The following is a 13,459-nucleotide window of genomic DNA, read 5'->3' on the forward strand; positions in this document are numbered from 1 at the left end:
TCGTTTTAAATTCAGTACTTTGTAGCTTCATCGCGTGCCCCCTAGTCCTAGTATTTTTGGAAAGAGTAAACATGCAATTCACATCTACCCATTCTACTCCACTCATTATTTTGTAGACCTCTATCATATCTCCCCTCAGCCATCTTTTCTCCAAGCTGAAAAGCCCTAGCCACTTTAGCCTTTCCTCATAGGGAAGTCGTCCCATCCCCTTTATCATTTTTGTCGCCCTTCTCTGTACCTTTTTCTAATTGAACTATAACTTTAAGATGCGGTGACCAGAATTGAACACAATATTCAAGGTGTGATCACACCACAGAGTGATACAAAGGCATTATAACATCCTCATTTTTATTTTACATTCCTTTCCTAATACTTAGCATTCTATTTGCTTTCTTAGCCACCGCCACACACTCATACACATGTGTTGGTGTTCTTTTGAAATACAGGTGCCATTTTTTAGGTCAGCGTGGTCATTGTAAACTGCAACTCCATGATCTGCCAAGATGGAGTAAAATTTATTTTATTTTGAAATTTTCAACTGTTTTTAATTAAATGGGCCCTGTTGGGATTTCTTACAAGATAAGTGATTTTGCAACAATGTAGCATTTAGAATGAAATGCATATTTGGTTTGATTTTCAAAGTCACAGTGTTCACAAGATGCATCACAGTACAAAAAATAATGGTGCAACCCCCCACCCTTCCAACCAGAACAGTAGTTGACTTCTTCTACCCCAAGGATTCCGAATCCACCCTGTTAAAATGTCCAGGGGTACAAAATATAACCCGCTCTGTATGCCCTAGTGGGGGAGAAGTATACCATAGGAAGCACTGGTATGATTTTTTAATTGGTTTATGAATCAGTCAACAACATTCTTAGGATTCAGTCTAGGTCTCCTGTCTTCCACAGTCCTTCCTGCAATAGAAAATGTCTTCTCAGAAGATGTGCTGGTAGCAGAAATGCACAGGATCCCACATGAAAATTTTGCCAGTTGTGGCCAGCACTTTTCCTTGTTTTTCAAAAAGTTAAAATATCATCTATCACTCAAACATAAATAACTGTCCAATTCATTAACAGCCTTCAAAGTAGAGAATGACACTGGGTCAAGTTTGTCCCTGTACCCGTGGGCTCTATACCAGTCCCCGCCCCGTCCATGCAGGCTCTAGCCCCGTCGTCTCTGTCCCAGTGTCATTCTCTAGTCAAGAGGTCTCAGTCAGTCTGTCTTGGTCTGGAGGGACACTACTATTACTACTTATCACTTCTATACTGCTGCAAGCCATACGCAGCGCTGTACACCATACACAAAAAGACAGTCTCTGCTCAAAGAGCTCACAATCTAAATAAGACAGGTAAACAGACAGAACAATTAAGAGGTAAGGGAATTAAAGAGATGGGGTACAGGTAAGTTAGTAGAGATTAGGAATCAAAAGGAAGGTGTGGGGTAAACAGACTTTCAAAAAGACAGGGAGGTGTAGCCTGCAAAGAGCAAAATGTAGAACTCTAGCCATCTTATGGGCAGCCTAGACTACACTACTATGTATATGTTGGTGATACAGCTCCATTTACCACTACAGCCCCCATAGCATGCTGTGCTCCAAGCTGCCCGACATCCTCTACAGATCCAGAGTATTTGCCCATGTTCAGGCCTAGCAGTGCCTTTTTCACAGAGGTGCAGAAAGTAAAGTACTGCTGCAGATGCTTCCTGCAAATCCTCTTCCTCATCAACAACCAATCCCAATGCTCTTTTGTCTAGTGTTTTTTTTTTTTTTTTTTAAAGCTTTACTGCTGCTGGCAAGACAGATGAGAACACAAAAAGAAATCATACACACCAAGGTTCAATGGTGGAAGCTGGGCATCCAACCAACACCTCAACTGCCTCCCCTCCACCCACCCTACACAATCAAACTCTACCTCTACAGTGCACCACAAAAACCCTTGGCCCAGAACAAGGGGACAATTTTACCTTAGGAGATCAAACAGGTAGAGAATACTATCAAGTTGAGTTATACAGCAGTAGTGATGTCACTGCAAAGCTGTGTTCTCTGTTTCCACTGTATGCTGGTAGGAAGGCATAAACTTATTCATCTGGACTGGTCTAGAAGGATGATTAGGAAAGACCTATTTAGTCCCATTGTAATTTTCATTTTCAACCCCTAAAGTCCCATCTCTTAAAGAGGTTTCACCAGCTGCCATCTCCTGTTGTACAACTGAAGCAAGAGACTCATCCTGATGTTTAACAGGAGAACCAAGCTACCAAGAACAAAGGAGAAAAGAATATAAAGATATAGCTTCCTTGCACTGCCCATCCCTCCCCTAAATCTGCTCAAAGAATTATCAACCAGATGCTTACCTCAGGATTACCACAATAAGAAACTTTATTTCCTTTTTTAAGGCATAGTACAGAAGACAGACCTAACAGTTACTATAGTCACAGCAGCTCCTCCCCCTTCTCTAGAGATCCATTGGAAGTGTAGGGAGAGATGAAGGTCCCTGCTGCCCACCTGATCAAAGCAGCCCTGTTCCTTATTTATCCATTTATACCAGGAAGCTTCCCATCCTCCCCCTTTCCCCTCTGAGGGGCTGTCCAAGGCAGGGCCGCCGAGGGGGGGGGGGGGGGGGCTGGCAGGGGGGACAAAATTCCCCGGGCCCGGGCCTCCAAAGGGGGCCCGGCGCCGGGGGTCTCTCTCCTTCTCCTGCTCCCAGGCCACCGGCGCTGCAGTCCCTGGTCTCACCTGCTTCCCTCGGCTCTGTCGACAGCCCCCCTCCGTCTGCCACAGGGCCACCTGCATTCAAATCGGCAGCGCCTCACCTCCTTGTGTAAGCAGCAGATCACCTCCCTTCGGGCCTTCCCTCAATGTCCCGCTCTCGTCTGATTTAACTTCCTGTTTCCGCGAACGCGGGACACAGGGAGGGCCCAAAGGGAGGCGATCTGCTGCTTTCACACGGAGGTGAGGCGCTGCTGATTTGAATGCAGGGGGCTCGGTGGTGGACTGAGGGGGGCTGTCGACGGGGCTGGGGGTGGGCGGCCTTGCCCTGGATCAGTCTCTCGGTGGCCCTGGTCCAATGATCCTATCCAGCTGGGGGCACTATTGTCCTTGACAGATAAAAATATCTCCTGTCTACCCCTAGCACTCACATCTATAAATCTTCTGAATGTAAACATAGAATGCTTGTCACATGCATCCTATATAAGCTTCCTTCCAAATATGACGGGTGGAGACATGATAGCATTAGGATGTGGTCGTAGTCCTTAGTGTGTATCTAATGCTTTAAAAGTTTGATTACATGATCCATGCCTTCCTTTCACTCATATAGACATGTATTTTTGGTTTCTTAGCAGGATTTAAGCTTCTTGCACAATAGAATCCTTAGAGGTAAAGGAGGGTCTTGCTACCCAAGATAGAAAAAGTGCAAAAATTAAAGCAGGGTCTATTGGAGAGGAAGAGATTTGGGGATTGGAGTGGGTTGGTGTGAATTAATGTCTTCCTGCTCCCCTTTATGTCTCTTACTGGTACATTGGTTGTATAACCCTCTGCCCATATCTTCTTGGGGCAGTGAACCCCCCTTTCCTTCACTCCCGTTTATCCTGGCCCCCTGGGAGGGTTTTGGGCAGAATCCCTAGTAGCCCACTGGCAGCACTGAAGAGGTTGATTGGTGTTGAGCCATCTGTAATGAGAGTGGAGTGTAGTCCCAGACCCTGCAGTAGCTTCACCTGTGAAGAGAGAAACAGAAGCCATAACAGCAACAGTTAAACCAGCACAGGCAGCATATCGCCAACACAAAAATCATTCCAGGCCCTCCCCAGTACATCTGCTGTAGCTCACCTGCAGCTCAGGCCCTGCCAGTGCGATGTCCCGGATGGTCTGCGGCCCAATGGCCTCTGTCATCTGCTGGAACTTTTTCACCTCAATGGCAGCCAGTGCTTGAGCCTTCTCCACTTCAAGTTTATTTTGCTGGTTGATGTACTGCAGCTCCAGCTCCCGTGCTTTCTTCAGCCGTTCTAGCTCTGCTGTCTGCAAGGGAAGTGGAATAAATATAAATGCCAATTTGTATTAAATTTAAAAGGACAGGGGGGCAGCTGGTCTATAATTTAACCACATGTTTATTCCTGATATCACAATGTGGCTGTAACAAGTGGATCTCTTTTCCCTCTCACCGACTCAATTTCCAGTGCTTCAGCCTTCATTTTGGCCTGCTGCACAGCCCCCTCACCCTCGATCGAGGCTGCCTCCGCCTTTGCCTGCGCCTCCGCCTTGGCTGCGCCTGTGCTCTCCACTACAGTACTGTAAGCAGGCAAGGAAATCAGATTAGAATTAAGTCAACTTACAAGTCAAAAAGTTACTTATTTTCTTTGCAAACAGAGGACCAGAAGATCAATTTTCTGCACTGTTAAAAACAGCACTGGAACAGCGCAGGGAACTAACTCCACAATGATCAACACTGCTATGCCAATGTAGGTGCATTATTAGCGTTGATCGGGAGAAACTTATTAAACATTCCAAGAACCCCTGGACCCCAAGAGGCAAGGCCCTGGGGGCCTAGTACCTCCCCAGCCCCCCCCCCCCCCCCGGACACTGACACCTGGTGGTCTAGTACGCCCCGCCCCGGTGGTCTAATGGCCCTGAACCCTCCCCCCCACCTCCGTAACTTTAGGTTCCAGAGGAGGGAGTAAATTTTGCAGACCCTCTGATCATGCCACTCATAGTGCATCAAGAGAAGGTTCTGTACTGCAACTAATGAGCTCAGACAAATACAGTAATTATCTCACAATTTCAGTAGCGTCGGATAACAGGTGTAATAAAAACACATGCTGAGCTTAGTATTCTATTATCACTGTGTAGTAACAATTCTTAAGTTAGTGATGTGCAGTGAACTAAGAAATTTTGATCCAGATACCTCAGTGCCTCCAGCTCTAGCAGCTCCTTCCTGGCTCTCTCTGCCTCAGCTTGGTCTGTGATCTTTTGCCGCTCCAGCCGGCCCCGTGCCTCCTGCTCAAGGCGCTGTGCTTCATGCCTGAAAATGAGGAGGGAGAAACTGTCATACTTCCATTAAAAGCAATTCAGCATCTGTCAAACAGCAATCACATGCACAAAATCACAACTATCTACCTGCTACTCCCCTAAAAGAAAAGGTATCTAAAACTCAGTAGCACTCCTCTTTAAAGGATATAGTTGACAAATTCCCATGTAGAAGGGCTACGCCCTCCCCTTTAAAAATATGACTCAGAGAAGCTCCAGAGGTGGAACAGCAGCATTTCAGTGTGTAGAATATGAAAGGGCAATTTTCAAACCCTATTCCAAGAATGAATAGCTGTTTACCCTATTTTTAGCAGGGAAAATCCCTGCTAAAAATGCACCCCCCCATCAACTGGGTAAACAAGTTCCCAGGCTTAAAAGAGGAGTGGAGTCAGGGTAGAAAGGGGCCTAAAGGAAAGTCACTGTGGATATCTGCACCTACTAATATGCAGGGGCAAAATGTATATGGGTATACTGTCAGGCATATTTTCAAAGCACTTAGCCTTCCAAAGTTCCATAGGTTTCTATGGAACTTTGGAAGGCTAAGTGCTTTGAAAATATGCCTTTATGTCTGCTGGCCAAATTTTCAAAGTAAACATCTATTAGAAAGCAGTGTATAATTAACCCTAACCCCATTACAGTTGCTGACTGAAACAGCAAATGCATAACTCCACCTATAACAAAATCAATATGTAGCACAAAAAAAAAAAAAAGGTTTTCAAACTGAAGTGTCACCTTCCTGTGACACACTAACACAGGCTAACAATCACTAAGCTAAAACCAAACACAACCCTCCCTTTGAAGATGTGGCTCCCCAAAATTCCACCCAGCTATGACCTCCCCTTTTAAATAATATGTGACTGACAAAAATTCAAACGATGAGAAAGCTGCAACAGACTTCCCCTTAGTGCGACTGACCACAAAAAACTCCACATGGTGAAGACCATTTTGCACACCCCTCCTTCTCACCGGGCAGTAGCCTCCTGAGAGTTGGTGGTGATCTCGATGGCCAGCTGTACACTCTTTTGCAGTGCATCCCGGGTGCGCTGGTCCACAGGCTCCACTGACTGGATGTCCACACTCGTCACCACCAGGTTGTTCTGTGGGAAACGTAAGGAACTGCGGATCTTGGCAGCCTCGTCAAAACCGAAGACAGCAGAGCAGATGATGCGGCTTGAGTTCTGCAGAGAGAGAGAACGAATGAATTTACATGCCCTAGGCCAGGGGCGGACTGGCCATTCGGGCAACCACGCAGTGCCAGAGGGCCCAGAGGCTCTGCCCAGAATGCCGCTGGTGATCTAGTGGCCTCAGCGGAGGGAACATGTTCTTTCCTGGCTGGCCTGCCGCTATTCCCCCCCCCCCCCCCCCCAGCACCACCGTATTTTAAAAATGGCGGCCGAGACTAGTCTCGCAAGATTACCATGGGAAGTCTCTGCTGCCATTTTGAAAACACGGCAGTGCCAGCAAACGGGGGAATTGCAGAAGCACAGCGGGCAAGAAAGAACATGCCCCCCCCCCCCCCCCCCCCCACAGAGGCTACCAGACTACTAGGACCCCTCAAGTAGGACTGGGGCAGTGGGGGTGGCGACAGGGGGGTATCAGGCAGCAGCTGGGCTGGGGACACAGACCACCCTCAGTCCACCCCTGCCCTAGGCACTTTAATTTGGAACGCAGAGGGATGGGTAAAGGTCTCATGTTCCATAGCTCCTCCTGGCTCCTGTTACCTTGTGGAAGTCATCAAACTGCACCGAGGCTACAGCCCCACGGATGCGAGAAGCAATAGCCTTGCAGGCATCTCCCACGAAGTCTGGCACACTGAAGAGCTTAGCAGCTTCTAGAAGGTCATTTTTATCCTTAATGTCAAAGTGCCTGAAAATAAGAGATAGAGACGGAGAAAATGGGGAGAGAAAAAATAATAATACAAAACACCAGGCAGATCAATATTCAGCACAGTTCAAATAGACAGGAGGCATTTACTAACCTGTGTTAGGCAAAGAACTTGCATTAATGTGCATTAGTTAGTAAATTGGCCACAAGGAGAATAATGGAGCTTGCGCTATATATATCATATCTAATAAAACGCACCTCCAACGTTCTGAAGCTGACTGCGTGGCTGTTTGGCTGAGGCATTCGTGCGCTGCTCTGCTGTAAGGCTACTGACTGAACGTCACATAGTTCCGGGAACGTCAGCCACAGCACTGACCAACCGCATGAGGCCCCGCCCCTGCCACAACGCCATGCCCCCCCAGGTTGCCGCCACCAGGCATGCAGGCTCGGCCCTTCTCTCTCTGTTAGCTCTGGTCCCGCCCTCATTTCCTCTTTCCGCAATGAGGGCGGGACCAGAGCTAACACAGAGAGAAGGACCGAGGCTGCACGTCTTTAAACACTGCTTTCCTGGGAAGATGATTTTTAAAACTTGGAGCGAGTGGGCTCGCCTCCAGCCTTTCCCTTCCCTCACTCAGTGTCCCGTCTTCTTGTGATGATGTATTTCCTGTTTCCACAAGGACGGGACACTGTGTGAGACAAGGGAAAGGCTGGAGGCGAGCCTGCTGTGTTGTGTGCTTCACTGCCATCACTGCGAGGAAATACTTGGTAGGCACTACAGATGGAAGTACACCACAGAGCGTGTATGTGTCACAGAACAAGTGGGGAACAAGTGGGTATCAGAGAGTGTGTGAACAGATGCCCCCCTCTGCACTAAAGATGGATGTTTAACACAGAGCACACACGTGTCACAGGACAGGTGGATATCAGAGGAACAGATGCCCTCACCAGTTGTAGGAGAGCTGGATCTGTAGTCGGGCATGGTCTGCAGTCTCAATATTGATAATATCTGTACAGAAGTCTGGTCCCAGCAGAAGGCAGATGGATTTGATGACATTGGAGCGTTTTGGCTTCTCCCCAGAGAGACTGATCACCGTAAACTGCTCGTCTGGTCCAAGAACCACCAGCTCAGGGCCAAAGACCACCCTGAGGAGAGAAGGAGAAAATGGTAAGACAGAAAGGCTGGGAAAAGTGAAAGGAAGGAAAAGAGAAAAGTGCAGAGCATGTAACTCAATAGGAGAGCACTTGGGTTTGATTCCCCCTGGGAAGGGGCTCTTTCACTATACATTGGTAACACTTACTTGCCAGACGTATGGCGCACATATCCCAGGAAAGGGAGAATGTTATAGACTAGAGGGAAAACCCCTTGGTAGTTTCTTATTAAATTTTATGATACTGAAGCGCAATAAAGGTTGAGTCCAAGCAGGGCTGCCAAGAGACTGAGCCAGGCCTAGGGCAGGGCCACCGCATCCCCCCCCCCCCCCCCCCCAGGATCATCGAAGCTGCTGTATCCCCAGGATCGCCCCACCTCCGCCCCCCCCGGATCGCTGTCACTGCTGCCCCCCCCCCAAACTCCAAATACCTTGGCTGGCAGAGATCCCGAGGCCCTGCAAGCAGAAGAAATCTTCCTCCAGCTCTGCAGTGCTCTTCACTCCGCTGCCTCAATGTCTGCCTTGCCCCTGTGGCTGCTTTTCCCCTCAGGCCGTGCATGATCAGTTTTGAATCCGACCACGCCTGACGTGAGAGAAAAAGCAGCCGCTTGGTAGGCAATGCAGCAGAGAGTGAAGAGCAGCGCTTGAGGAAGACCTCTTCTGCTGGCAGAGCCTGGGGGGGTGGGGACCCCTGCCAGCAAAACCAGATGCCCTGGCCTGAAGCCCTGCTGCGTCTGCTCCTTCCCAGCCTCCAAGGGGGGCCCGGCACTGGAGTTCTCTCTCTCCTGCTCCTGTCGGGACGTGATCACCAGGGTCCTGTCAGGAGCAGGAGAGAGAGAGAGAGAGAGATCCTGGCGCCGGGCCCCCCTTGGAGGCTGGGCCCGGGGAATTTTGCCCCCCCCCCCCCCCCCCTTGGCGGCCCAGAGTCCAAGTGAGCTGAAAGCTCACATAGATAAGGAGAATCCACCTGGCCCAAATAAATGGACGTTTAAAAAGGACAAATGTGGAGTCGATTTTGGGATACGTTGCAGCCAGCTGCTAGGAGTAGTCTCCTCAATAGTTAAATGCCTCTGGACTGCCTTGTTGTACAATGTTATGTCTTTTAGCCTTTATTCTGGGGGAGGGGAAGAACGGGTTGGGTAGTAGAAATAATATGTCGGATGCTAGACATCTTGTAGATAGTTGCTGTATAGCATTGGAGAGATGTTGCAATTTTTGCATGTATGCCTCATTTGTATATCCATCAATAAAAAGATTTAAACATAAAAAGGACAAAATGGGTTAAGAAATAGCAGGAGGGAAAGAGAAAGGTAGCAAGCTAGGGGAAAGGATATATCCTACAGAGAAGGAGAGGAACAAAAAAGGTACAGAGAATAAGGCATTTACCTGGCTTTCTTCTCCCGGTAATCATAGACCTGCACAGTAGCGTTGTGGGGCACTCTAAAGCAGATGGCACGAGTCTTATCACGGATTTTCTTTTCTCGCTGTGAATGGGATCGATCTGAGCGATCAGCCAGGGGATCTTTATCCGAGCTCAACAGGGCTTCCACATTTGGGGGCAGCTCCTTCTCCCATAGCTCCTCGTCATGTGTCAGCATGTAGCTGTGGCCTATGACAGCCCTCACCTTGAAGCAGCAACATATTAAAGTCAAGCTACACTGGGTCTTTCTGGGATTTGTATTTAAAATCCTGTATACCTGTAACCTCCAGTTACAGTCTCCTCTTGTCCGATCCACTGAAACCCTCAGTTGGAATAATTAATGGTCCGAAAAGACTGGAAGCTTCCTTTGAGGATTTCAGTCGCTCGCACACAGGAAAACTCAGACCATCTTACTGGACCCTCGATTTAGGAGGACCCCACGGACAATGTCCTGCATGCAAGTACTGTGGGCGGTTTCTGGAAGCTCATCTCTTTTGAGAAGCATTAAATGTGGATAGTTAACCTTCTCCTTTCTAAAGTATTATAGTGTTAGCAGTGGAGAAGGAACTGTGTGCCAGGACCTGAAGACATTTTATTTTTGTTACATTTGTACCCTGCACTTTCTCACTCATGGCAGGCTCAATGCGGCTTACATGGGGCAATGGAGGGTTAAGTGACTTGCCCAGAGTCACAAGGAGCTGCCTGTGCCTGAAGTGGGAATTGAACTCAGTTCCTCAGGACCAAAGTCCACCACTCTAACCATTAGGCCACTCCTCCACTCATGAGATCTCAGCAGTACTGTTTGCTTTTATCTTTCCTTATGTTGATGGACTTCCTTTCAGACAACAGTCCTGACTTTTATATGATACTAGTAAATAAGGCCCGTTTCTGACACAAATGAAACGGCCGCTAGCAAGGTTTTCCTCGGCTCCCCTGCAGCCACCCATGTCCAGCGACCCTCCTCTCTCCCTGCAGCCACCCATGTCTAGCTACCCTCCTCTCCCCCTGTGCCCACTGCAGCCACTCATGTCCAGCGAACCTCCTCTCCCCTGCCCCCCCTCCTGCCACCCATGTTCAGTGACCCTCCTCTCTCACCTGCCCCCCCTCCAGCCACCCATGTCCAGTGGCCCCTCCTCCAGCCACCCATGTTCAGAAACCCTCCTCTCTCCCCTCCCTCCCTGCAGCCACCCCTGTCCAGCGACCCTCCTCTGTACCCTGCCCCCCCTCCAGCCACCCATGTCCAGCGACCCTCCTCTGGACATGGATCAGCTATGAGGCATGTTTTTTTCCCCCCGGGTTCTGAAGTTGACATCATAATGGCTACCCTGATGTCAGCCTGATCTACGGAGCCTAGCAGACCAACTCGGAATGAGCCACGGTCCCAGGCAAGTCAGAACATTGGAGGTGAGAATTATTATATAGGATGTTGTACTCCACATTCTGAACCACAGATTAGTGGTAGATGATTCTATAACCTTTAGTGCCTAAATATAAGTGCCACTTGCGTGCTAAGATTATGGAATACTAGCACAAATTTAGGCATGTGCTCAGCGGTATTCAATAATGTGACTGCGCAAGTTGCATAAATGCCAAGGGGATGTGCATAGGGGGAGGCGCATTGGCGGGATACGTGCATGTCCAAAATACATCACTTCTGCGCTAAAGTGCTACATTTAGGTGCTCACATTTACATCTGCTACTGACATGGCATAAGCGGGTGCACCTAAATATACCAATGTACGCTAAGTGGGCATTTCTATAAAGTGCCCCAAATATTAGGTGTGACGTGTGAATTCTGTAACGGGAACTGGGTGCCCAGATTCCATTAAAGAATACTAGCTGAAGTCGGCATTTACGTACCTACATAATATCTGCATGCAGTTATGCAATGTCTATGGTAGGCGTACATGTGTGTGCCTATAAGCAGGAGTTTAGCACGTACAGTAATTGGGGGAATGCCCATGCTTCACCCTCCTTGCATTTGTGCACTATACAAGTTACGCACTAAGGGGGTCTTTTATTAAGACCCGCCAGCCAAAGAAATTCAGTGCCTGAGTTGCGCCTCTCCTCTTTGTACTGCTGCTGTAATGCGATAGGTGACAGTGTGCCTCCAGCCACTGACTCCGGGATTCCCTGAGCATGCTCAGGTCTTAAACAAACATGAGGAAACATCCCAGCGTCAGCAGCTGGAGGCAAACCACTGACTTCCTTATTACAGCAGTGGCAACACAAGGAGGAGGGGAGTAGCTCAGGTACTGAATTTCTTAGGCTGGGGGGGCTTCAGTATCCCCACAAGTTGTTTAATGGGATGCTGCATGTTTGGAGGGGGCCTGAGCCCAAAGCGAGGGGTCTCCCCCCATGGCTATGGATGGTGTCCAAATTTGTGTGCACGGGCCCAAGATGTGCATGCAAACTGGGTAACAAGCCCTTAACTAACAATGATTGGGTTCTAACAACCAATTATTGATATTGATGGGCACTCATTAAAATTTGCACATGCATCTGGCTGCGTGCTATTCTAGAAGACATGGCACCTAGCTCTACCAATATGCAGCTCAAAAGGGAAAAGTGACCGTGTGTGTTGGGGCATTCCGAAAAGTTACACCCATACTTAAAGAATATGGTCTCAGCACACCTAATTTGGACACTGGCATTTCCATCAGGTTTCATCAGGCGTAAGTCTGGCACGCCCTTTATAGACTTGCGCTTAGCGTCCATTTTTTTATGATGCCGAATTTTGAGCGCCATTTACTGAATCCAGCCCCGACTGCACAAATGGAGTGGAGGAGTGGCCTAGTGGTTAGAGCACCGGTCTTGCAATCCAGAGGTGGTTGGTTCAAATCCCACTGCTGCTCCTTGTGATCTTGGGCAAGTCACTTAACCCTCCATTGCCTCAGGTACAAACTTAGATTGTGAGCCCTCCTGGGACAGAGAAATATCCAGTGTACCTGAATGTAACTCACCTTGAGCTACTACTGAAAAAGGTGTGAGCAAAATCCAAATAAATAAAATTTAGGCACTCACATTACAGAATGAGGTGGTTCAATTCATGATCTGTATAGCACTGGTACAAGTCTGTCTAACCATCTCAGCACTGAATAGTGCTGGGGCAGCCTTAGGGGTGTAGCAACTATTATACATATAGCAGTAATCAGCTGCCATTGGTGCTGACAACATGTGTCATTAACTCAGCGCTGCCACCTATCCATATTTTCTAAGTGCCATGGATGGCATTTAAAAAGCTGCAAGCACTGCCATTGCTTAAAAGCGATCATTTAATGTTTGTATAGTACCTAGGAGTTGATAAACACAAATGTTAATTGAAAGGCAGTTTACTATTATTTAAGTTTTCACAGCTCAAAACTATTCACAGAGGAGAGAGCTGCCCTGTACAAGGAGAGATAAACACTTGTGGACCACTTCACTAGGTGAAAGACCAATGATTTAAGAACCCTAGAGCTAGAGAATGACACAGGGACATGGATCTGTGATAAACCGCAGTAATCCACAGTAAATCCGCGCTAAAAGAAAAAAAATCTAGCCGTTTACCGCTGATGTGGGAGCAAAACTTTTACCGCCCCACGGGAGCAGTAAAAAAAACTTTGCTCTCGCGGTTTAAAAAAACAAAGTTGCAGTTACCATTTCCGGTCCAGCATCTCCGTGACTGCCTTCCTCCCTCTCTCCCGCAGTAGCTCTACCTTATGCAGCCAGACAGTGGTGCGCTGGAGCTGGCTCGTATGAGCAGTTTGTTAATTTTTTAAAAATTTTGGGAGCCGGTTGTTAAACTAACAACCGGCTTCCAAAATTTGGGCTCAGGTCCCTTCTCAGCATCTTTGTCCTCCTCCTCCCCTGTGGCTTGTTCCAGTGGCGTAACTACAGGGTGCCTCTGTCTCAGCACCCCCCCCCCCCCCCAACAATAGTGCCCAGACAGGTGGTTTTTTGCTTTCTCAGGCTCCCTATGCTCCTTGTCCTCACAGTCAGACAGCTGAGCTCTCCCTCCCTTCCTTCGGTTCCGGCCGGCTATCTCTCCTCCCTGTTTCCAGCAGTGAG

General features: G+C 48.3%; 1 protein-coding gene across 1 annotated transcript in view; it reads right to left on the bottom strand.

The window, feature by feature from the left end:
• Positions 1 to 3,484: 3,484 nt before the first annotated feature.
• MVP (major vault protein) overlaps positions 3,485 to 13,459 on the bottom strand; it is a 37,634-nt gene continuing 27,659 nt past the window's right edge. The window contains exons 10-17 of the mRNA XM_030208881.1: positions 9,376 to 9,614; positions 7,787 to 7,984; positions 6,739 to 6,883; positions 5,984 to 6,195; positions 4,896 to 5,012; positions 4,156 to 4,282; positions 3,824 to 4,012; positions 3,485 to 3,711 (exon numbers count right to left, since the gene is read on the bottom strand). Coding sequence (XP_030064741.1) covers positions 3,571 to 3,711; positions 3,824 to 4,012; positions 4,156 to 4,282; positions 4,896 to 5,012; positions 5,984 to 6,195; positions 6,739 to 6,883; positions 7,787 to 7,984; positions 9,376 to 9,614 — 1,368 coding nt within the window. The 3' untranslated portion in view covers positions 3,485 to 3,570. The remainder of the gene's footprint in view (positions 3,712 to 3,823; positions 4,013 to 4,155; positions 4,283 to 4,895; positions 5,013 to 5,983; positions 6,196 to 6,738; positions 6,884 to 7,786; positions 7,985 to 9,375; positions 9,615 to 13,459) is intronic.

Source organism: Microcaecilia unicolor, chromosome 7 (assembly GCF_901765095.1).
Source record: "Microcaecilia unicolor chromosome 7, aMicUni1.1, whole genome shotgun sequence".
Lineage (NCBI taxonomy): Eukaryota > Metazoa > Chordata > Amphibia > Gymnophiona > Siphonopidae > Microcaecilia > Microcaecilia unicolor.